Below are 24,269 nucleotides of genomic sequence, written 5' to 3'. Positions count from 1 at the left end.
ACGTGGGAAGTGAGCAGCGGCTGATTTTATTTACGTTTACGAGGAAAGAGTTGAGTTCATTGGACTTGCAAGTTGAGCACAAGTGAACCTTGGAATATGTGGGTCATTTCGTTCAGTTTCTGGGTCACCCTACCCACCCAAGATGCACTTGAACAAGTTTTATTCAGAGCAAGCATGCGACGAGAGGATGGAATAAGCCCGCTGCAAAGGCAAATACTCTAACGTATTAAAAAGTGAAACAAAGGAACGTCTTTGCAACGAGCAATATTTTTTTTATTGTTTGACCTCCCACAAAGCACAACAACGCGCGTAGTCCCGCTGACCAAGTTGTCTAAGCCGCCATGTCCTTCGCAATTTGCTCAGCCTTGGCCTTGACATCCTCAATCGTGCCGACCATGTAGAAGGCCGACTCGGGGAGGTTGTCGTGTTGACCAGAGAGAATCTCCTTGAAGGAGCGGATGCTCTCCTTCAGCGGTACAAGCTTGCCCTCGAAACCAGTGAAGACTTGAGCGACCTGGAAAGGTTGCGACATGAAACGCTGGATCTTGCGGGCACGTTCGACAGTGAGCTTGTCCTCCTCAGACAATTCGTCCATACCCAGGATAGCAATGATATCCTGGAGCGACTTGTAGTCTTGGAGGATCTTCTGGACGGCAGTGGCGGTGTTGTAGTGGTCTTCACCGACCTGACATGACAGAGTTAGAAAGCAAACAAGTTACAAAGAAGCAAGTCCTCACGATACGGGGGTCAAGCATGCGAGACTTGGAGTCGAGAGGGTCGACAGCGGGGTAGATACCAAGCTCGGCAATACCACGAGACAGCACAGTGGTCGAGTCCAAGTGAGCAAAGGTGGTGGCGGGGGCAGGGTCAGTCAAATCATCAGCGGGCACGTAGACGGCCTGCACAGATGTGATCGAACCCTTCTTGGTGGTGGTGATACGCTCTTGCCTGTGACGAAGTAAGAAAAATGTGCAGTGATAGAAGAGTCACGCTTACATGCCACCCATGTCCGTTGAGAGAGTGGGTTGATAACCGACAGCAGAGGGGATACGACCAAGCAGAGCAGACACCTCGGAACCGGCCTGGGTGAAACGGAAAATGTTGTCGATGAAGAGCAACACATCCTGGCCTTCTTCGTCACGGAAGTACTCGGCAATGGTAAGACCTGTCAGAGCAACACGGGCACGGGCACCCGGGGGCTCGTTCATTTGACCGAAGACGAGAGCGACCTTGGAGTCGCCATCGAGGTTGATGACACCCGTTTCGATCATTTCGTGGTAAAGATCGTTGCCCTCACGAGTACGCTCACCGACACCTGTAAAAAATGAGTAAAAACCATGAGGCAAGAAGAAGAACGTACCGCAGAAGATGGAGACACCACCATGAGCTTTGGCGACGTTGTAGATGAGTTCCTGAATCAAGACAGTCTTGCCGACACCAGCACCACCGAAAAGACCAATTTTGCCTCCACGGGCGTAGGGAGCAAGAAGGTCGACGACTTTAATACCGGTTTCGAGGACCTCAGCAGTTGTCGCCTGCTCAACGAATGGCGGGGGGTCAGCGTGAATGGGGTTGGTCTTGACACCCTTGATGGGGCCACGCTCGTCAATGGGCTCGCCAATAACGTTCATGATACGACCGAGGGTAGCAGTGCCAACGGGAATACGGATAGGCGCGCCGGTGTCAACGACCTTTTGGCCACGGACAAGACCTTCAGTACCGTCCATGGCAATGGTGCGGACCGTGTTTTCACCGAGATGGGAAGCAACCTCAAGCACGAGACGACCACCAGTGAAGTCTTGGACCTCGAGAGCGTTCAAAATGGGAGGCAGGTCATCAGTCTCGAATTGAACGTCGACGACGGCACCAATGACGGTCTTGACGCTGCCAACAACCGACTTGGACTCGGTTGCATATGAGCGGGCTAAGTTTTTCGTCAGTGACACGAAGAAAAGAAACAAGAACAGCTCACAAGAAGGAGTAACAGACGTGTCCGGTCGAGAGCCCACGCGCTGCTGGGATTTGGACTGGGAAGGAAGAGTTGCTCGTGGAAGGACAGCAGCGGTTGAGAAAAACGCGTTAGTAGGTTTTTTAACCGCTCTCCTAGAGAGACGGACGACGCCGCGGGAGGTGAGCATCGTTGGAAGGTGGGAGGAGGGAACTTTCGCTGGCTACTGTGACAGTCACACCACTTGATTATGATGTGCGAACTGATCCGACGAGTTTCAACTGCAAACACATCAATTGCTGCGAAAGAGACTTCTCCAAGTTCTTGGAGCGCTGTTTTTGTCCGCATAACCTCCGCAACATGCTGTAAACACGCTTTAACGATGCTTAACTCTGCCTCTCATCGGATAGCTCTGAATCCTAGGTCTTGTCTGTGAAAAGGCGACTTTGATGAAAGTAACCTAAAGTACCAATTTTCTGCTCAAGGAATCATTTGGGACATACTCTTGCGCCGCTATCTTCAATTAGATTGGTACCCACGAGCCTCGTCTTTACGCTCTCTCAAGTCGGCGGTCCGCTAAACAACCAGACGGTCGCTCAAAGTGCCCGCTTGTCCACGACGGAGGCATTGGTGCATCTGCTCGAACACCCAGATATGATATGATGTGCTCTTCGAATTCTATAATTGTTTCTGGTTGATAAACTACATCCTTTCTTCTGTGCTCCATCCTTTCTTCAGAGCACAGAAGTATCAACTGTAACTCTGATATTCACGCCAAGTTGTGTCCTACAATCCGATGTTGGCAGACGAACAGATCAAAATGGACAACTAGTTGTTTCTCGGTTTGAAAACGTTGCATGAATAGTCAACTCTGTGTGGGTATCCTCTAATGTACAGCAACTGGTTCTACCATATGCCCGTCGTCAACACTCCTTAACCGATAGTGAAGAGCTGTAGAGTGAGATCAGTTACTTTGTCATCGGAGAGAACTCAAAATTGAGAACGAACCTGAGAACCGCTGTTGTTGCAGTCTTGTTGGTCGAGGCGGCCGTTGTTGTTGAACAAGCAAGTGTTGGCCTGGTTGGTCGGAGCGAGGGGAATGCCTGCTTTCTTGCCATCGAATTTGAAGAGTTGGCTGTTGGTCACCTCTCCTCCACCATCGGCACGACCACCGCAACTAAGAAACAAAATGAACAACAGCCAAGTAATATTCGTCAAACGACCTACGAGAAGAGGAGGACTTGGTTGCCTGGGCGGCGACGCTCATCCAAGTTGAGGCAGGCTCCAATGACTGTGTTCACAATCAAAGCAGTTCCAGGAACGTTGTTGTGGGCGCCGGAAGTGATGACATCCCATTGCTGGGTAGCACTGCCATCGCAATCAACGATTTCGACAGGGACAAGGTTGTTACGGAAGTCGCCAGTTCCGGAAGTCGCTCGCAGGCATTTGCCGTCTGCACTCTTGATCGGGACCGCAGTCGCCGCGCGGACAGCACCGTTGTCTTTCTTCTGGGCTTCGGCCGTGCCAGCTTCGTCGAGTTTGTTGATTGTGAGGGTAGTCGCGGGCGCAGGCGAAGAGGGCGTGCTGGTGGGCTTATCCTGGTTGTTGTTGGCGGGAGGAGCAGGAGCAGGGGGAGCAGCGGGAGGGGGAGCAGCGGCACCAGCCTCGCCGATGGTGAACAACTTCAGGATGTAAGACATTGATCATCCATAAATGAGGTAAAAAAAAACGTACTTGGTCGCCGGAGGCAGTTGCAGGGTTGCAGCTGCTTTGGTCAAGACGTCCATTCTTGGCGGTGATGCAGACACCGTTGTTGCCGTTGCCCTGGGAGAGCGGGAACGCGCCAGCAACACCTCTGAAGTTGAATTGCTGCGAGTCGGTGATCTCCCCTCCACCATCGGCACGTCCTATTGGATCGTTAAAAATTGAGAAACTCTTCAAGAATCGCATGCGTACCACCGCAAGAGAACAGAAGAACCTGGTTTCCAGCGGGTCTGCGGGAATCGAAGTTCAAGCAGGCGTTAGTCTTGTATATGAGTAAGTTTCATGGATGCAGCAAGGTTGGTGAGCAAACATACCAAAGAGCTGACTACTATTGCCTTTCCGGGGGTGTTGGTGTGCTTGCCCTCGGTAATCACATCCCACTTCTGGTTGGGACTTCCGTTGCACTCGACGAGAGTGACGGGGCTAATTTCAAGGTAAATAATAGCGGGAAGAAAACAAGGCAGGAGACTGACGTCAGATTGGAACGGAAGTCGCCGGATTCGGGGTCGACAGACCAGCAGAGGCCGTTGGAGGCCTTGATTGGGACCGCGGTAAAGGCCCTGGTCGCAGTGTTATCGCGTTGATGAGCCTCCGCCGTGGCTGCAGGGTCAAGCTTGGCACGTTTCATAATCGGGACAGCGAGGGCAGAGCCAGCGCTCAAGAGGGCCAAAAGAGTTGAAGAAGTGCGCATCGTGGATGCAACGTAAACAAAGAAAGGCGGATTTGAAGGTGTCGAGTGCGGGGAAAGACTGTGAGCCTGTGGTGATGATTTCAGTGCGCCGATTTGACTTTCAAGTGAGCACGTACCTGACTGGCAGGGAAAAGAAAGACGGGAGGCGAAGGAAAAAAAGAATGGTGACCACTAACGTCGACAGAGATTAAATACGTCGAGAGTTGGTTTCACATGGTTGAAATCGAGAATACGTCAGGGTCCTAATGAAACTAGATGTTGCACGGATCAGTTCTGGGTAAATGGGTCAAAGAGTGTTAGGTTGTCCAGCAGCAACGAAGAGGCCTGTCAAGCGAACCCGAAACAGCATACAAAATCGAGCCCGATTAGGCTCTCTTCGATCGAAAACTTCAGTTATGTCCGACCTTGGCAGGACAAAGTCAGGGACTACCAGCAACAACGAACATCAAAGATGCAGTGGAGCTGTAGGGGGGTCTTGGGGTCGTTGAGGGGGTTCAAAAGGATAAGCAACTTAGACATCGAGGAGAAGAACTGGTGATGGTATCAAGGAGAAAATGCACCGTGGGACAGTACGATACTTGGCCAAATCCTGGTCGCAGCCGCCGCATTTTGCGCCCTCACAAAAGAGCAACGCGACCTCCTCCTAGGCAGAGTCCCAAAATGCATTCTTCAAAGAAGAAGACGACGCACGTTGGCAGGACTGAACATAAGAATCCAAGCAACATGAGCTTCTCAGAGTTTCTCCCACTCAAATGCAGTTCAGCACTCTACTGGCCCTGTTTCCTGTCTTCGTAGTCGCCTCCTTCGATCCACTACAACATTCGGGTCCAGCTTCACCTTACTTCAACGCACCTTCCCAAGACGGTATTGCCGTCAACACGCCCAGGGGATGTCAAGTCGATCAGGCCGCATACATTTTGCGACATGAGCAGCTTACCAAGAAACAACAGCTACACAGCCAAAGGTCCTCTCGCATTCATTCCATCGTGGACTCTCCCCGTGGATGATTTTCCGCATGAACCGCTATACCTGACGTCTACCGGAGCTCTCGAGGCCTTTTCCCTTGGCGTCGAGCTGCGAAAGCGGTACAGATTTACTGCAGGTGGAGGCAACATCACAATTTGGTGAATCACCCGGATTCTATCTTTAATTTGTTGTTCAACCTTTATAGGTCTGCAGGTCAACAACGCGTAGTAGACACTGCGACATTCTTTGGGCGAGGTTACCTCTCCCAAGGGAACTATCTCACCCAGCCATCCTCCAACCGGGCACATGTATTCGTCTTGCCGGATTCGGTTAACTATACTTTCGCGAATTCGCTCACACCCTCATCCGGATGTCCGTTGTACCCCACCGGAGATACCTCCGCCGTTGCAGGCACTTTTCGCGCCGCATATCAAGGCCAAATCGCTGCCCGCCTGAACAAGTTTTTGGAGGGGTTGACTTTGACTGCTTCTGATATTGGTGTTATGCAAGACTTGTGTGGGTTCCAAACGGAGATCGATGGCGACTCGCGTTTTTGTGATGTTTTCGAAGGTATGTTCAGTTAAGATTTCCTTCCTCTCCACTCATCCTTCCTTAGAAGACGAGTGGCTCTTGTACGAATACGCTCACGACCTCAACTATTATTATGGGTGAATACAAGCGCTACCATTGTCGTTTTAAGGCTAATGAGATAGCTCCGGTCCCGGAAACCCGTTTTCAGCGACCGTAGGATTCCCTTGGGTCAAGGCAATCTCGGATCTGTTCACTCTCGGCCCGGGACAAACAACACCGGGTGGAAACATTACGCCTCCTCCTCTGATTATGGGATTCACTGTGAATATACTCCCCAGTCTTACTACAATAAAACAGATTTTAAGTCGTTTCAGCACGACAACAATCTCCCACCTATCATCTCTGCCCTCGGGCTTTGGAACTCTTCAACGCCTGGGGTTTATCCTCTCTCACACACAACTCCAAACCCACTGCGCAAATTCCGTGCATCATATCTTGTCGCATTCCGTGGCTATGTCGCACTCGAACGGCTCGCCTGTTCTCCCACTCAGGACATCACGGAAGTCAACCACATAGCCGGTGCTTCACCGCAAAATATATCGACGAGGGCCTTTGTTCGTATTCGCGTTAATAATGCCCCTGTTGCGATTCCTGGGTGCGCAACTGGCCCAGGATCGACTTGTCCGCTCGACCATTTCACGACCTATATTCACAAGACTCGTGCAGACGTAGCGGGCGACTTTGTAGAACGTTGTGGGCTGAAGGCTATAGCGAACGCAACAGGGGAAATGGCGTTCCTCACTACATCCCCACCAAACATCCAAGAGGACATCGTTGGATTAAATTAGTTAGCTGCTGTATTCTTCGGTCGTCATCGGCCGACTCGGCATCATCAGTTTATGCGCGATCCGCTGACTAGTAAACATTTCGCGTTTGGACCATCATGAAGCTGAGCGACAAACTCAACAGTTTACGTTCTTCTCACCCATTTTTCACACTCGAATTCTTCCCTCCGCGTACTGACCAAGTCAAGCGTCTCTCATTACTTCCTAATCGATGAGTTCTGATTGTTCCTGTTAGGGTTTTGAGAATCTTTTGCCTCGTATTGCGCGCCTGTCTACACTAGCCCCACTCGCTGTGAGCATAACATGGGGCGCGGGAGGCAGCACAAAAGAGCGAAGCCTTGATTTGGCTGGAATCACGCAAGGAGAGTATGGACTGGACACCATCCTTCATTTGACCTGCACGAATATGGCGCAGGGCATGATCGACCAGACGCTGAAGGTGCTTAGCGACAAGCTGGGAGTGGAAAGAGTTGATCTTGCGCTTAGGCTGCGAAAGAGCGCGGTATAACCAACATCTTGGCATTGCGAGGAGGTGCGTCCCTGCAACGATCTTTCTTACTTTCGGGTTCAAGCACCCCCCAGATCCGCCAAGAGGTGAAGAGGAGTGGACACCGATCGACCCTCGCTTTAAACATGGCGCCGACCTCGTCAAGTACATCCGTTCTATTCCGGAATACGCTGCCCATTTCTGTATTGGGGTTGCGGCCTACCCAGACGGCCACACCGGCCAGCTCGACGACGAACGCGCAGAAATTGAGTATCTAAAGCTCAAGGTTGATGCGGGCGCGGACTTCATCATCACCCAGCTTTTCTATGATGTCGACTCTTACTTCCAATGGGAGAGCAAAGTACGAGCAGCGGGAATCACAGTCCCTATCATCCCAGGAATTATGCCCATCCAAACTTACGCTTCGTTTCTTCGATTGACGAAGCTCACTGGTGCTCATGTCCCAGACTCCGTTATGCAGGCTTTGGAGCCAATATGTGTATTGAGGTGTTTCGCTTTCCGACTAATCTCACTGAATCTACGTTCAGAATGACGACCAGTTGGTAAAGGAATACGGCGTGACTTTGGCCACCGACATGATCCAACGTTTGACTGAGGAGGGCCGCGTACCCGGTGTCCATATCTCGACGCTCAACCTCGAAAAGAGTGTTCAGCGTGTCCTCGAAGGCCTCAAGTGGACCAGTTCTCCGTCCTCACCTCTCATGGCCCAGAACAAACTCATTGATGTGATCCACTTCTACTCCACCCCGGATTGAATATCTAATCATCATCAGGAAATACCCCGAATAGATGATTTGAGTATTACCGCTTCGACAGCAGCCAGCTCCGCCACCTTTGGCCTAGCCAATCTTCCTGCTGCGGTTGAAAGCGAGGCCGGGCGAGGAGAACTAAACAACGCCTCAAGTTGGGATGACTTTCCGAATGGCCGTTTTGGAGACTTCAAAAGTCCTGCGTTTGGTAGCACGGATATGTGGGGCGGGCCAGCCATCCGAGTACGAACATTCCCATCTTTTTATCACTCATTGATAAACCCAGCCAGTTGATGTTCTCCAACATTGTGGTCACCCGAGGACGCACGCTGATCTTACCTCTATCTTCCTAGCTCATTTGCACTCACGCATCCCCATTACGCCATTCTCACCGACTCCCCTTTCTCCCGAATCATTGTCCATCCTACCGCATCTTGAGCGGCTCACAGAAGCCGGATGGTGGACTGTGGGGTCGCAACCTGCAGTTGATGGCGCTCGCTCAGACGACGAAGTTGTCGGATGGGGTCCCCGCGCGGGACATGTGTTCCAAAAAGGGTTTGTTGAGTTTTTTTGCACCGAAGCAGAAGTGGATCGAATCGAGCATCGCGCACAACAGAAAGGCCTCGGCTGGGTTCATTGGTTTGCGGGAAACAAACATGTTGGTGTTCACCTTTATCCCATTGAATTGAGTTTTGAGATTGTCTATTCTAGGGCGAGTGCCGCGGGAATGTTCCTGAAGGCGGCAGGAACGCTGTGACATGGGGTGTTTTCCCCGGACAAGAAATTGTTCAGACGACCATTATCGAACGCGAGTCGTTTCTCACATGGAAGGTACCGTACCATCCCGCACTTTCCCTGGCCAGGTCGCTGAACGATTGCTACTTAGGAGGAGGCCTTCTCAATATGGGCGGACTGGGCCTCGTTGTATCGCCCAGGCTCGGTAGAAAGACGGCTGCTTGAGAGTGTCGGTGACGACCGGTGGCTAGTCAGCATCGTCCACCACGACTATCGTAACTCAAGTGCCTTGTGGACTTTTGTATTTGATGAGGGTGAGCCTTAGGTTCATTGCCATCGAGAAAGTGTAGATACAGTGTTCCGTGAAGCCACAATGCAATAGTTTTCTTCCCAAATGTCTCCAGAGTTGTTGATCATTGCCCATCATTTTGTGGTGATGAAATCAGATGCGTTCATTGCGCACCGCTAATTCTTCCCTTATCCACCAAGAGGACACAAGGCGGACTCCTTGTGTGTGTCCATGGCCTAGTGAATTGGAAACTTTGTTCAACTTTGTCCTGTCAATTCCTTGGACATTATTTCCTTTCTTGACCTGGTGCTGTTGGCATCTTCTATGGCCGTGCTCAGCCTCATGTCGTCCGCTATTTAATCCCGCCGTTGTCGTTTTCCGACATAAAGTCTTTACTTCCTGTCCACATGCGCCGTCGGTCTGAGGTAGAGCGCGCGCCCCCGTCTGCAGAAGGTGCCTTCTTCCATAAGGCACAGAACTTTAACATTTCTGGTGCGTTCATTGGCTGAGTGATGTTATATTATTGCTCAATCTTAGCGATCGCATAGGGGGGACCTTCCAAGTTATCAGCGGGGATGTTCACCAGAACCTAGCTGCACAACACAACCATTTGGATAACGCGTACAACACCGCGTATGGGTTCGGGGCAGGCTCGTTTGAGGGCTACAACAGGCCGTATCCCAGTCCTCCCACCCCTCCATTCCTCGGCCCTAATTACCCGTCATATGGCCCGTCATACGGCCCAGCATCGTCGACGGCCAGCTCATCTGGGAGTAATCCGAGCTCGCCTTTCAGTCCGAATGGCTTTATGGGCTTCAACCCTGGGATGGGGCCATCATCGAATCAGCGCAGTGGACACGGTCAGTCTTGGCCACCAGATTCCAACGATAGCAGCTCTGATTCAGGCGATCTTACAGAATTTGGATTTCCTCAGCAATACGGGGAACAAACGAGGCGTCAATCGACACCAGTGCCAGTGAGAAGCGCATCCATTTCTACCTCTCCCTCTCCCGTCGTGGAAGAGGTGGACGGTAGTGTTGTCACGATGCCTGTCGCAGAGCATCACGAGGATGCGCAGGCATCAGTTCAAAGGACTGCCACAAACGATGCTTCTGCAGCAAGTGTTGGTGAGTCGCGATTTTCCACCTATATTGGACAAAAGTTCTCACACTTTATCTTCATAGCCTCAACTACGGAGACCACTGTCAATACTTCCTCTCCAGCAGCCACGCCAATACTGCAAGCGATAGCAAGCATCGACTTGAGTCTTCCTGAATCTCCGACTAGCAGCTCTCCCTCAGGCTCTGTCAGCGCTACCCTCGAAGGGATGCGCCGGATGATGGCCAATGCAGACATTCAGAACGATGCAGCAAACATGCCGCCCGGGCCCTCCCAGCCCGCCAAGGCGAAGCGTTTCTCCAGGATTCGTTCATTTCTGCGGACCAAGTCAAGGAGCAACACGGCCAGTACCAGCTCCACGCTTGTCGGTTAAGCCTTTTTTGCGTAGACTTTGCTCTGAACTTTGCTCTGTTGATGCTGTGTTGGTCTTGCATGTTATTATGATCTCTCCATGTGCATGGTTCTGATGACCGCCGCCCAGTTACATCTTGGAAGCGGGATGCCGCTCTGAGAAGCAGAGGGTCGTAATGCGACCCAAGAGGTTTGAGCACGAGACGAGTGCACGCGATAGCCCAGTCCTCTGCTCAAGACAACAAACGAGCGGACCGCGCGATCGCCGCGGCCAATTATAGTAATTCAGCGCGGCCTCGGAATGCTTTGGATCTCCTTGGGATTTATGTACTTATCTGATTACAAGTGGGTATGGATGTAGCGCTAACTTCTGGCGTGTCTTTGTCTGTAGGTAGGTAGGTAGGTAAATGAGGGCAGCGAGTGGATACAATTTGGGGGGAAGAGAGTTCATTCGTAGATTGGAGCCCTTTTTGGATATGATTTCGGACCAGATTACGCCAAACGGGCAAAAGAGAGGGAATAAAGGGAATAAAGATACAAATGGCGTACGTTTCGTCTTGTAAACGCAAGTGGCGTAGTCGTGGAAGCCAACGAAAAAAAGCGTCTGTCATCTTCGATCACAAGTTGGCGAAGTGTCGTGAAGAAAAAGACCAAAAAAACAATGACGAGAATCGAACGATGCTTTCCAAAGGTCACCGTTCCTCCGTCGGCTCTCCTTCAACTTCTTCTGTTGGGTGAGGTGTTGTGGTTGCATGAGGCGAAGGTGTTACTTCGCCGCTATCTGAGTCTGTTTCTGGCTGGTCTGATCGCATCTCGATCCCGTTGTCGTCGTTGTTGTTTTCTTCGTCTTCAGCCCCTCCCAGCTCTGGCAAGATATCAACCTCCCGAACAGTGTGCACCCCAGCCCCGAAATCCATCAACGAGGGAAAGGTAAATTCGACAGTTGGCTCTTGTTTGCGCTTGCGCGAGCTGACTCGGATACTTTCTGGTCGCTTCAAGATAGCATCAGCGAGCATCTCGCTGAACCCTTCATCATCCTCTTGTATTTCTCCAGAGTCATCATCATAGACATCGTCGTTAACACCGATCCAGCCCTCTTCCCAGCTTCCACCACGTTGGCCTCCTAATCTGGCGTCAGCAGTATGGACCCTCGTTCGCCTGCGACCGCGGTCCATCGGCTGCCCAAGCGGGGGTAGATCTGGAGAGTCCGCTCCGGAAGAGGAGCTGACCGAAGCTGATGCTGAAGCTGAAGAAGCACTGCCACGACTGCCACTCTTCGTGGACGCATTGGGGAACAACATTGAAAATAGGTCTGCTTGTTGTGGCTGCGGTGGGTGTTGGGGTGGTGGCGGGGCGGGAGGACTCTGAGGCCCATAGCCGTAAAACATTGGAGGTGGAAATAGTGGTGCATAACCGCTGGGAGATGGTGGAGCGAAGGGAGAAGGTGAAAAGCCATTTGGGGAAGCGGGACTGTTCGGACTAGTCGCGCCACTGCCAGGAACTTGAAGATGTTGCTGTTGCTGTTGTTGCATGTAAAACGCGGCGTACGTCTGAAGTTGGTGCATAAGATGGTGAATCTGGGTTTGAAGCTGCTGCGGATTAGTAAAAGAGGACGAGTTCAAGAAGAAAAACTCGCCTCGACCTCTCTTCTCCTCCACGTCCCGTTCTCCCAACGTAAAGCTTCTGCATCTCGGTTTGCTCGATCTAGTTCGGCCCGTGCCTTTTCCTCTCTCATTCGAGCGGCTTCCAGAGCACCCCGGAGGGAAGCCAGTTGTGTCTGCGGAGGCGGTGTTCCTCTACCAGAATTAGACCCGGAAGCAGAGGCAATGGATGCCGAAGTGGAAGTGCTAGGCGTGGGTGCACTTTTGTTGAGTGCGAGGTCATCAGAGGAAGTTGGTGTTGGAATGGAGGGTAATTGGTGGGAAATGGCTCGAGAGGATGACTTTGAGCGGAAGCGAGTGGGGGAAGAAGGGCCTTGACCGTCCCATGCCCATGGATCGTGAGCCGTAGACTGCCGAGACCGGACCGCGGGTGCATTCGAGACCTCATTGACCTTCACGGCTGGCACGGCAGGTGGCAGTGGGGAAGCGGGCCGAACAATGCCGGAAGATGGGATTGAATCGACTGCATTGTCAATGACGGCAGGGGAAGAGTCGACTGCGGTCGTTGTCAAGAGTTTGTCGAGTTGCTGTTGTTGTTTCTTGCCCCCCTTCAGGACCTCCTTCAATGGGTCTTTGCCGCGTCGTCTTCGTTCCTTAGAGCGAGCGGAGGGTTTGAGTTCAACATGGGGGATGGGTGGCTTGACTTCTGGAATGAGTGGTGGCTCTGGCTCGGCTGTACGACGGCGACGAATGACCGATGCTGAGCCAGCGATGAAGAGGGTGGCGAGCGCAGTTGCAACAAGGGCTGGAGTCAGAACAGAGCGCAGCGAGTCGTTGTCGTCGTCCATTGGCGCCAAAAGCGACGCGCGTTGGAGAAGGAAGGTATAAATACAAAGGGGAACGAAAGACCGCGTGACGTGTGACGGATTCATTTTACCAGGCACCTCTTCAGGTCGCTGATGGTCCCGACGTAACTCCACATGGCCCGCCCGGGAAGTATCCGACAGGCGACGAGAAAAACAGACATGAGAACTGGCTTGCCTTACGGATAAATGTACCCTTTTAGAGCTCGAGCAAAGAATACTAAAAAGATCATCGGATTTGTAAAAAAGCTTCGCATGGTTCAGAGCATCGTGTGAGACTCGTCAGCCAGCACAACGGACACCAAATCCGCGTCTTTCTTCCCCACATGACTCTTCTTGTTCTTCCATTTTTTATGACTATCGAAAGGAGCGCTCGACGAATTTCTATTCCACAATTTTACTCCCGTCAATCCCTCGAACGACGTCATCTGCCATCAATGTCAAAATTACATAACCTCCCTTTTCGTCGGCCACACCGACTTTGACCGACAACATCGTCACAACGACGAGGTTAGCTCTTGAGTTGGCCTTTGGTAGTACCAAAGAATGATGCTGGCGGCTGTAGCCCGACCAACTCGCGTCCTTCGCTTGCCACATGTTCGTCAACTCCATACCACTCGCCCCCTCCGTCTTCCGCTTCTCGCCCGCTCCGTTACTGTACTCAAATACACCGGCTATCTCGGCCTCTCCTCGATTTTCGGTGTTTTCACTGTCCTAGGCGGCTTGTTTGTTCATGATGCCATGACCTACACCGACCGTCATGTCGAACGCGTGGGTCTCAAAACACGGGCAAAAAACCGTCTAAATCCCCTTATTCAGGTCCCAGTCAATCCTTTAGCCCTTCATCCAGAGACTGGTGGTCCCAAAGACCTGCCTGTCGTGCGTTCATTAGTAGACGATGAGGAGGACGAGCAACAAGCAAAACTCGCGACGAAACCGAGGCTGGTCATTGTTGGCGGTGGCTGGGGGGTGCGTTCCACGACAACTTGACTCTTCTAGACCGCTGATACCATTCAGGCTGTGGCGACACTCCAAAATCTCTATCCCGGCGATTACCATGTCACCCTAGTATCCTCAGAAACCTTCACGACGTTCACACCTCTACTTCCATGTGCGTTCTCGGCTCCATTCAGTCAACCTTGGCTTATCCAAATGTTCCAGCTGCTGCTGTTGGCACTGTTCAGGTCTGCTTGATCCTTGCTGTTTGAGGAGAGTGATGGTGAACTTGAAGAAATAGGTTCGCTCGCTCATTGAGCCTATCCGCAAAATTCTTGCCCGTTTGCGAGGGCACTTTGTCCAAGGCAAAGCTGTGGATCTGGTCCTCTCAGAAAAGCTGCTTGAGGTCCAAACCTCGTCTGCTGATGGGAAGACAGCAAATCTCTACATTCCGTGCGTTTAGCTCATCTTCCTTTTTTTCTAAAGAAAAATCAAACCGCTCTAGATACGACAAACTTGTCATCGCTGTGGGCTCTACATCGAGCACGCATGGTGTACCGGGACTCGAGAACTGCTTCCAGCTAAAGACCATTGCAGAAGCACAACAGATAAGAAGAAGAATCATGGGTTTACCTTCTCTTCCTCCAAAAGGTGGTCCACTCATTTCCGGCATAGACAACTTTGAAGCGGCCAGCCTCCCTACAACCACACCTGAAGAACGTCGACGGTTGTTGTCGTTTGTAGTTTGTGGTGGTGGACCGACAGGCAAGCTTTTTTGTCCGTTTCCGTCTGTTTTAATTTTGAATCAGGCGTTGAGACGGCAGCAGAAATATACGATTTCTGTCAGGAGGACATCATGAACTATGTCGGGCTCAACTTGGATTCGATTTTTTGCCAACACTGATTTGTCCCTCAGTATCCTAAGATCTGTCGAGAGGAAGTTTCTATTCATGTTATCCAATCGCGTGGACACATTCTGAACACGGTAAGTTTTTCATAACAGCCATTTGATGAGGCTCATCTAGTTCAGTACTCTGAAGCAATTTCAGACTACGCGGAGGTCAGTAGATACGGACTCATATGTCTCGAAATATTCACAAGGTCGTAGAAAAAGTTCGAGCGCGACGGTGTCGATCTTATAACCTCTGCACGGTTTGCTGTCTTCATTTTTTCTTGACGCTTGGCTCTAAAGATGGTTAGCGTCGGCGCAGTTACTCCTACGCATGTCATCTATACGACCAAATCTCCTTCCGGCGAAACGACTCAACATACCATTCCAACTAACTTTGTTCTATGGAGTACCGGCATCGCAATGAATCCCTTTGCCCAACGGGTAACCGACCTCTTGCCCAACCAAGTTCATAACAAGGCAATTGAAGTGGACGCCCATTTGCGGGTCAAGGGCGCATCACCAGGATCTGTTTATGCCATTGGGGATTGCTCCACGGTGCTATTTCTGTCTGCAGAAGAGACAAATGCTGAACAAGAATAGATTGAGACATCCGTTGTGAGCCACTTGCTCGATCTCGTCATGGAGGCAGACCGGAACCAAGACGGTGTTATTGACTACGACGAATGGGAGATCATGGGTGGGTTTTTCCGCCTCTCCGACGATTCTCAAATGATGGAACTTTGCCAAGTCTCTCGCATCAAACAGAAAATTCCGATGGCGGCAGACCACTTGTCCGAAGTCAAGCAGCTATTCGAGTTGTACGACAAGGATGCAAACAACAGCCTCACACTCAATGAATTGACCCAGCTCTTGACTGAGCTCGGGAACAAAATCACTTCATTACCCGCGGTTCGTGCTTCTGTTCAGCATATCATCTGCCGTTATTAAAAGTAAAATAGACCGCCCAAGTAGCTGCTCAGCAAGGTAAATATATTGGGAAGAAACTCCACAAGCTCGCACGACAACGCGAAGCCGCGCTTGCTAGTGAGACTTCCACGACACCCCTTGCTCCTGAATCCGCCCTTGCCACTGCCGAAGCAGCCTCCAGGGGCATCGAGGACGAAGCCGTCATGAGACCATTCAAGTACCATCATCTCGGCAGTCTGGCGTATATCGGCAACGCGGCAGTTTTTGATTTGGGCTCACATTCATTCATGGGTGGCCTGTGCGTACATTCCTCGTTCTTTATCTTTTTTTTTACTGAACCCGACTACTCTAGTGTGGCTATGTATGCCTGGCGAAGCGTTTACTGGAATGAATCTGTTTCATTACGGACGCGCGCCCTGTTGATGATAGACTGGGTGATTCGGTGAGTTGTTAACTCTGACTTTTACTCTTTCGCTTTTTCGCGTTTGCGTTTGCGTTTGTCCGGTGAAAAGTGCACCGGCGTCCTCCAGTCACTTGTCTTCTTTTTCCTTCCGCCGACGCCACGTTGACTGACGAGCATTCTCTCCGTTCGCGCAGGGGACTATGGGGACGCGATTTAAGCAGGCTCTAGGTCTTCCGACCTGGCGTTCTTACTACTTCTTACTCTAGCCTACGGACAATGTTGCTATTAGATTCGCGATGGCAAACGGACAGTGGCGGGTGGCGGAATGCTTTGTACTTTACAGGACAACAACCAGACGCAATAATATGGATCACTCCTGCCACTCATATGAACCAATAACCGCTGTTCGTCCAACTATAGAGCCTTGATTTGGCGACAAAATCGTCATTTTCCGGTTTGGCATATCGATGTTGGTTCTGTGGTGGGTATTGGCCATGCAAAGCTTATACGGACAGAAAGCTTACACGACAACGAATCCGGAAACCGATAGATCGAGTATTTCTTCGTCGTACCGCTCCGCATCGTCCGCTGTGGACGGTGTTGCGAGAATGGCCAGAACGGCATTGAGGAGACCAGAGCCAGGCGACGAAGGGTCAACGGGGACTGCCTGGGTTTCTGAGACAACACGTGCCGCTCCAATGGGCAGCGCAGACGAGGGTGCCATGCTTTCTGTTTCAAGTAGTGTTAGTGTTTGTGACTTGAGACTGTCAACTGGTGTACCTGCGCCGATACGGTAAATTGATAGGTCGTCAAAGTTGAGGATCGAAGACGACGGGGACAGCACGAGTGTCTCGCTACCGAACGAGGCGGAGGTGATGCCTGCAGGTGGGGGAATAACCTGTCCATAGAAGTACGCGTGTAGCTGGGATTTGTGCACCCGCTCGCGGTATAGATAGTCTAACTCGACAACCTGACGCGAAACATTGGAGAGAAATAAGCGGAGGAGAGAAAATCAGGCGCACACCACCGGATTTTGGGACTTTCACGACGGTGATTTGGGAACCATAGGCGCGCTGTAGCTCGACGTTGAGTTTTTCGTGTCCGACGACAAGAATGGTATTGACTTTTACATGGGTATAAATAGCTAATGACGAGCAGAGACACGTACGCACTTTTGAATGCGTCGATTGTTGCCTTGATTAACCGTTGCCGTTCTTCGTTGCTGCCCGATCCAGTTGCAAAGCTCGAGGGGGTGTCGACAATGAAACCTGCTGCCTGAACTGGAATACTTGACGTTGGCATGATCACAAGCGGGCGATTTTTTGTCCTTGCCTTCAGGGTGGGCTTGATATTTGTCCTTGATGTTTTCTCCGATGTTGCGGATAATGCGTTCCATCAAGAGAGGATTTCGTTTAGTTTCTGCGTGACCATACCAGTATGCGAGTGGTAAGAGGGCATTTGAAGATAGTGCAGTCGGAGCCGAGGTTGCTGCTGTGCCTAAAGGACTTGCTGGGGTGCTTGTTGGCAGTGGGGTGTGAACAGGCGTGACGCCAATCGCACCCGGGGCAGCCCAGCCACCCTGCGATCGTCGGAAACAGATAAAGGAGAGTTGGGTTAAGCAAATACCTCTGCGGGATCCAAGTTGACGAGAAGTGGGGACCAGCCTTGACCCATACGAACTGCGTAATTTGTGAGAATTTTACACAGCGTTGTTTTACCCGAATTTTCGGGGCCAACGACGAGTACCCGCGGTGGCTCAGCGGGCTTATCACGCTCAGATGCCGGGACAGGAGAGCCACGAAGTTGACTCAAGGCCAGAACACGCATTTTCTCGAACGAATAATGCACGTTGCCGTATGGAACCATGGGGGTCTCTTCAGAGACATATTCGGTAGACGGATGGCCTATAACGTTTGACCGAGGGTGAGTCAAAAGGCGTGGCCAGATAAACAAACCACTCATCTCTATGGTGCAACCCTCCCAAGTATAGATAGCCGCTTTGCATTCCTGACCGAAAATATAGGGTCTGTTAGCTGCCAGCTCCGCCCCGAAAACTTCGGCATGCCCTTTGACGACCTACTCCGGGTTGAGTTGGAGCAAAGACTCCGTTGGGCAGACCTGCCTTGATTGCCAGCGATGAATCGGGGTCTAACTCGAACCTGTATTCTGTTTCGCGCTCAAGATTCCATTCTCGCTTGTCGACAGAATCATCCGACGCCATCTCAAATGTGCCTTACTCAGTCACTTGGTTGGGAGTCGAAACGAAGGAAAAAAGTGGCGGCATCACGTGCAACAACGCCGACTCCTTCCCTCCGAAGACAGTGTACATATGAAAACAAACTTTTCATGTCCCTTGTCGGCGATTGGGCTAATTCCCAACCTCTCCCGCTTCTTATAACCAACCTCCACCGGCGTCAACCTTGAGAAACAGCTCCGCTCAGGATTAAGCAATGTTCGACATCACCGGACGAAGTCTTTGGAAGCACCCACGGCTATCCAGTAATTAGACAGCGCGAAAATCCTAAGCCTGTAATATTCGACTACACATTACGGCACCCAGGTCCATCTTAAATATGGCGGCGTCTGTCTCTTTTGCTCTTCGCCCATCCCTCCCATGGACTCAAGCAGCGAACACTCGGAAAAACGCCATGCGGGGACGGTTGCAGTCGACCTCGCTGACATTGACGTTGCTGCTGGTCTCGCGGCCTCGAATGTCAAGTTGGATCCTGAAGCAGCAGCCAGGCTACGGTACGTCTATTCAATCCGATTGTTTTTTGTTGACCATATCGTGTAGGCGTAAAATCGACTGGCATCTAATGCCTCTCATGTGCAGTCCGTCCTTCTAGCTCTTGTTTACGCGCTTCCGCTGATTCCCACTAGTCATGTATCTGTAGGTATCCACTATTCCGACCTAACTTGCGGTAAACAACCAACAGCATGACATTTGCCGACAAGACCACATTGGGCCAAGCTGCCGTCCTAGGCTTAATGTGCGATTAACCCATCGCACTCCGCTTCACTTCTCCTTACACTATTCTCAGTCCCGGCGCCCACCTAAATCAGAACCAATTCAACTGGCTCGGATCCATATTCTACTTCAGCTATCTTCTATTCGAGGTGCGACCAACCTATAGGTTTCGGTACAACTCTATTCAAAGTTGACCATCTTCTAGTACCCGCAGAATCTGGTACGCTTGTGCTACTGCAGTATTCGGTTTCTCTTCATGCCGACTTCCAGGCCCTACAACGCTTCCCCGTGGGAAAATGGATGAGCATCAACATCTTTGTGTGGGCGATTGCTCTCATGGCCCATTCGGCATGCAAGTCTTTCGGCGCACTCTTTGCCGTCCGTTTCATTCTGGGACTTTGCGAGGGTTCGGGCGGTTCCGTTTCATATCATCACTGTGATCTCATTTTGCCTTAAGGTGCTATAACTCCCGGATTCATGATCGTATGTTCATAGCCATGCCGCCGAAGGTATAACCTATATCCCGAAAAGGTCACCGCTATGTTCTACACGCGCGAAGAGCAGGTAATAGCATTCTCCATGCGTGCATCTGAATCCTAATGCTGTCCTTTAGAATAAGCGGGTGGGCTACTGGTGTAAGTTTATTCGTATTTGGCTCGAAGCCACCATTAAGCTCGTTCTCTAGTCCTGATGAACGGGTTTGCTGTGATTTTCCTGGGCTTTGTTGCCTTCGGAGTGCTTCACACCAAGGTGGGTTTTGCAACTCTTCTGCGAACGAATTATCATTATACTTTGTAGACTCCCAATTTCTTGCCGTGGCAATGGTTCGGCGCTCTTCTATTCCCGGATGTTCGACTGACTTCGCCATCCAGGCTCTTCATGATCACAGGAATCATTACTCTCCTCACTTCCGTCCTGTTCTGGTATATCTTTTTCGAGCTACCATCGTTTTGACTCCAGCTTATGTTTACAAGGTTCTTCTTCCCCGACTCTCCCACTTCTGCCTATTTCCTTACGACAGAAGAACGTGTACTTGCTGTTGAGCGTATCAAGGTTAACCAAGCTGGTGTCGAAAACAAGCATTGGAAGCGTGCACAGTACGTCATTTTTTTTGCTCTTGCTTGCCTGACCTTTCGGCAGGTTCATGGCTACTATCAAGGATCCGAAGATATGGCTATTAGCTGCTTTCGCCGCTCTTTCAAACATCATAAACTCGGTCTGATTCCGTCGCGTTGATCCTAGTTCTCGAGCTCATTCCACATGTCAACAGCTCATTGTGCAACGGCAAATCATCGTGAAAATGTTCGGATTCAGTCCCATCCAGACCACTCTGCTTGGCTGTGTCGACGGTGTCGTAGAAAGTAAGCGTTGCTTCTAACCGGACGACAAGGACGACTTCTGAGATTGCATTATAGTCTTGACTATCTGGGCGGGCGTCACCTTAGCTGGCTACAAACCGATCGGACGGGCGTATGCGGGGGTGATAATGTTTATCCCAGCCATCCTCGGCTCCATCCTCGTCAACACACTTCCCAGTCATAACAAGGTTGGCTTGCTGTTCAGCTATTGGCTCACAAGTGCGTATTTACCTTGGCTCCGGCTCTTGCCTGCGCGTCTGACATGCTCACCAGTCTTCGCAATTACCCCTTTTGCCATCTCCCTCGGATGGCTGAGCTCGCTCACCGCCGGCCACACACGTCGTATGTTTTGCCCTTCTCTTTTATTTCCTTTTTCGGCTGCTTAAAATCGCCTTCTAGGAACGACCGCTAACGCCATCATGCTCGTCGCGTATGGCCTCGGCAATGCTGTCGGACCCTTTATGTGGAAGGCGCAGTACCAGCCACGGTTCGTGCTCGCTGTCTCGACAAGCTAAACTGAAACTCTACCCTTGTCCACCAGGAACCACATCCCATGGGCCATTATCGCCGCCTGCACTGTTGGGTCCGCGCTGCTCATGCTCGCCATCCGCGCCGTCTACGCCGCCGAGAATAAGCGGCGCGAGACTGCGCGGGACGAGGGCAACTACGATGAGTATTATGTCAGCGACGTGCAGCCGGATGGGACCATCATCGAGAAGAAGATAGACCGCGTATGTTCTTCGTCGTCCCGTTGGCTTTTGCGTTGACTCGGTGCTGCAGGAGTTCCTAGATCTGACTGACCTAGAAAACAAAGAGTTCCGTTACGTGTTATAATGACAATCATATCCCGGCGTCAGAGCTCAAATGTTGTCTCGTAGACTACGGCTATGCCTGTACACATCTAATGGACCTGACTTGCAGACACAAACAACGCAGTTGAAGTCTACACAACTTCTGGCCAAGACAACTTGAATCCACAATGCCTGATATTAAGTCTTGAGCGGGGCAAGCAGTCGGCAGATAAGTATTGTCAGACAAAAACTTGAAATCAGCATAAACTTGACAAGGACTTCGGAGCACCGACTTTACTTCTTAGGCGGCGTTAGGATTCCAAGAGGCGCAGAGCTGCCTAATTTATTTAACAATCTACATTATTCCGGTACGACTGGTAATAGCCTCGATAATACTCATTCATAAAGTTGCACTATGTCTCTTCTGAACCTCGCGCCTCACGAAAGCGCATGGGGTACTCGAGCTGCAATGCGTCGAACGGCGGAGACAGGCTCTGCGCGTCGAATGGGACCTGCAAAAGCTCGCCAATCTTGACGGCCATCCAACCCTTCGGGCCCCACATCTGATACGCGCCAGCGGGAAGCGTCTGTGGTTTTTCGTGGCGGATCCGTCGAACAAGCGTCCGGAAGTTGTACCACGGCGGCTGCTTGGGCTGCAGTCTTTCTCTCATTGTCAGGAGGGTCGTATTCTCATACTGAGTAAAGCCTGTTTCCTCTACATCAGACACTCGAAGGAAACATCAAACAGCCTACCGTTTTCGGTGTCATCGTTTGGGGTTGCATCTGATGACCAACATTGCATTAGCACAACAGGTCAAGCTCGAGATACCTCACCATAGTTGGGGAACACCGCTACACTTCGCGTCAGGTTATCTTCCCAATCCCCCCGCCCGCCCCACACATCCTCGACGACCTGTCACAGCGTCTGAGCACAAGAACAAAGCAGAGTGCAAAAAACTGATCACTTCAAAAACCACCAGGCTGTAGCGTCCGATATTCAACTCTGAACGGTCACGCAAACACCACTGGGCGTCGAATCTTATTGGCAATGCGTACGGCCAGTCTCGCTGCGAGCGCTGGGGAAGCATAACTTTGGCATTGACCTCAACAGCGATCATGCCGTTCCGGGCGACAGTTGGGTGGGGAATGACTTCAACTGTTGCTGCCACAACCTGATTCGAGTGCATCTTGCAGAGGAATGGTGGAGTGGTCTAAGATAGATCAGGGCTTGGGATTCAAGGACTCGGCTGCATACTGGGTATTGTGTTTGAGCGGAAGACTCCTTCCCGACAGCAACTGAGGCGCTTGCATCTACCGCTATTCCCGTATGGCCCAACGTTGCCTTAGCAGCCATGGTACCGGTATTGGAAACCTTGAGTGTAACCATGTCCGCTCCTCGTTCTATCGCATTGTCGTAGGCACTAAAATGGTGTGAACAACGAATTTCTCACTCCAAGAGTGAAGTAACGCACACACATAACGTATGGGGGAGACCATTTGATGCGACTGTCAGGAAACCGCCCGATAATTCAAGTTTTGCGGTGTTGAAATTTAGAGCAGCCCTGAGAGGGACACCGAGTTCGTGTTTCGAGACATTGTGGCGCTGACCACGCTACATTCAACAGTGATCAAGATGTGTAGAGGGGGTAGTGTTCTGGATACACACCTGGATGGACAACGACAATGAGGCAAACAATGCTGTGTTGTCGCTCAACATAATGTCCACCATTGAACATTTTGCCTTTGGCGAATCCTTGGGGTCGGAGTCGTCTTCGTGCGGCCCCGGGGAGGGATCTGGAAGCTCCGCAAAACGATTCGGGACATAAGGTGCGTAGGTTGGATCAGCGGCCGCTGGACTCGAGGCTGAACCAGTTGTCGCGGGTGGTGGGTTGTTCTCGCGAGCATGTTCTGGGCTTTTATTGACAGTGCCTTTGGACGAAGAGGTCGCAACCTGCCGGAACGGTGACTGCACTGGACTCAAAGCTGGGCGGTCCTTGAGCCAAAGCTCGCGAGGAGCCGCCTGGGCAGGTCGCATGAGTACTTGAACGCCCGTTTCGGCAGCGAGATTATAGGCAAATTGGGATGGTAGATAGCTCGCGTTGGCCCAGAGCAACCACTGAGCAGTCACCGGTGAAGCTGAGTCCAAGGGACTAGTTTGGGACACTGGCAGATGGGCATTACACCGCTGTTTATGGCGGCTTCGACGATATCATGTTCGCGCAGCAAATGCATATAATGCGCGGGCCTCGAGGCCAAGAAATATATTATTGCTCCTGTACCAAAAGAACAAGTCAGTTCCAGCCGCATTCTTCGTCGAGAAACTTACTCGAGGCAAAAACTGGTGCCCTTGCAATCGAAGCTGCATTGATCGTACAACTTGGAACGATCGATCGAACTAGGACCAGCTGCATCGACGACCTCCCGTTGTCTTTAAGCAATGTGGTCAGCAAACTCGAATTAACAGCAAGAATAACTCACGCGCAACTGCCACCGTCTTTGCCTGCCAATGCTTACGCAGACGCTAACTGGACCAAATGTAAGTTTGTGTGAAGCCGTTCAAAAACACTGACCATATTGACAAGCCCGTCTGCGCTCGACTGCTTGAAGAATACAAAAGCCCTGCAGCGAGGTCAGCACGACGAGCGCAAAGACTCAACTCTGCACTTACTCTAGGCCCGACAGATGTGCGCGCGCTTGAAGGCCTTGTGAGGAAGCACTGGCCATGGGTGTGTGTACTGAGTAAGTGTAGTCGGCGAGAATGAATGCAGCATCCTGCCATCACCGAACTCATGACTCGCTCCGGACACTTCTTCGGCGACCATCTCCCCGGCATATACTAGGAGAATAATAACTGGCACGATCGCAATCTTCAGCGAAACGACGACCAGCAGGTTAGCGCCTTGTCTTTCTTAGCACTGACGGCCACTGACTACCCAGCAAGCGCCAGGTCTGGTTTCGCCAATGGAAGCCCCAACGGCCCGCGCTTACTTACGACCGGCCAGCTTTGCCTCGGCTCTCGCGCGTAAACAACCAA

General features: G+C 51.4%; 7 protein-coding genes across 7 annotated transcripts; 3 read left to right on the top strand and 4 right to left on the bottom strand.

Annotated features, from left to right (window-relative positions):
• Positions 1-331: 331 nt before the first annotated feature.
• MIND_01083900 (ATP synthase subunit beta) lies at positions 332-2,138 on the bottom strand (the record flags this gene model as incomplete). The annotated part of the gene is made up of 5 exons (XM_037367410.1): positions 332-685; positions 738-948; positions 997-1,315; positions 1,361-1,924; positions 1,973-2,138. 5 exons carry the CDS (start codon positions 2,136-2,138, stop codon positions 332-334), a joined length of 1,614 nt encoding a protein of 537 aa, XP_037216804.1.
• Positions 2,139-2,881: 743 nt separating this feature from the next.
• Positions 2,882-4,403, bottom strand: MIND_01083800 (uncharacterized protein; the record flags this gene model as incomplete). The annotated part of the gene is made up of 7 exons (XM_037367409.1): positions 2,882-2,899; positions 2,957-3,125; positions 3,176-3,630; positions 3,683-3,855; positions 3,905-3,974; positions 4,027-4,135; positions 4,186-4,403. 7 exons carry the CDS (start codon positions 4,401-4,403, stop codon positions 2,882-2,884), a joined length of 1,212 nt encoding a protein of 403 aa, XP_037216803.1.
• Positions 4,404-5,327: 924 nt separating this feature from the next.
• On the top strand, positions 5,328-6,748 carry MIND_01083700 (Phosphoglycerate mutase-like protein; the record flags this gene model as incomplete). The annotated part of the gene is made up of 5 exons (XM_037367408.1): positions 5,328-5,527; positions 5,575-5,939; positions 5,986-6,037; positions 6,083-6,221; positions 6,275-6,748. 5 exons carry the CDS (start codon positions 5,328-5,330, stop codon positions 6,746-6,748), a joined length of 1,230 nt encoding a protein of 409 aa, XP_037216802.1.
• A 95-nt stretch (positions 6,749-6,843) lies between these two features.
• Positions 6,844-9,062, top strand: MIND_01083600 (Methylenetetrahydrofolate reductase; the record flags this gene model as incomplete). The annotated part of the gene is made up of 9 exons (XM_037367407.1): positions 6,844-6,927; positions 6,981-7,184; positions 7,232-7,277; positions 7,328-7,731; positions 7,781-7,978; positions 8,027-8,245; positions 8,289-8,660; positions 8,714-8,833; positions 8,889-9,062. 9 exons carry the CDS (start codon positions 6,844-6,846, stop codon positions 9,060-9,062), a joined length of 1,821 nt encoding a protein of 606 aa, XP_037216801.1.
• A 305-nt stretch (positions 9,063-9,367) lies between these two features.
• On the top strand, positions 9,368-10,518 carry MIND_01083500 (uncharacterized protein; the record flags this gene model as incomplete). Its single annotated transcript, XM_037367406.1, has 4 exons — positions 9,368-9,518; positions 9,575-9,886; positions 9,944-10,153; positions 10,211-10,518. Exons 1-4 carry the CDS (start codon positions 9,434-9,436, stop codon positions 10,516-10,518), a joined length of 915 nt encoding a protein of 304 aa, XP_037216800.1. The 5' UTR covers positions 9,368-9,433.
• Positions 10,519-16,488: 5,970 nt separating this feature from the next.
• Positions 16,489-18,339, bottom strand: MIND_01083300 (mRNA cleavage and polyadenylation factor CLP1; the record flags this gene model as incomplete). Its single annotated transcript, XM_037367405.1, has 9 exons — positions 16,489-16,594; positions 16,643-16,847; positions 16,899-17,088; positions 17,141-17,241; positions 17,291-17,398; positions 17,427-17,697; positions 17,745-18,022; positions 18,074-18,194; positions 18,223-18,339. 9 exons carry the CDS (start codon positions 18,337-18,339, stop codon positions 16,489-16,491), a joined length of 1,497 nt encoding a protein of 498 aa, XP_037216799.1.
• Positions 18,340-21,648: 3,309 nt separating this feature from the next.
• MIND_01083100 (uncharacterized protein) lies at positions 21,649-23,270 on the bottom strand (the record flags this gene model as incomplete). Its single annotated transcript, XM_037367404.1, has 7 exons — positions 21,649-21,941; positions 21,989-22,018; positions 22,070-22,148; positions 22,201-22,446; positions 22,491-22,656; positions 22,708-22,847; positions 22,902-23,270. The coding sequence occupies 7 exons, from the start codon at positions 23,268-23,270 to the stop codon at positions 21,649-21,651; spliced, it is 1,323 nt and encodes a 440-aa protein (XP_037216798.1).
• Between the last annotated feature and the right edge of the window lie 999 nt (positions 23,271-24,269).

This window comes from Mycena indigotica (genome assembly GCF_014461135.1).
Source record: "Mycena indigotica strain 171206Taipei chromosome Unknown Mind.scaff0009, whole genome shotgun sequence".
In the NCBI taxonomy this organism is placed as follows: Eukaryota; Fungi; Basidiomycota; class Agaricomycetes; order Agaricales; family Mycenaceae; genus Mycena; species Mycena indigotica.
Note: the sequence above shows the minus strand (reverse complement) of the source record. Positions and strands in the feature narration are given on the sequence as shown.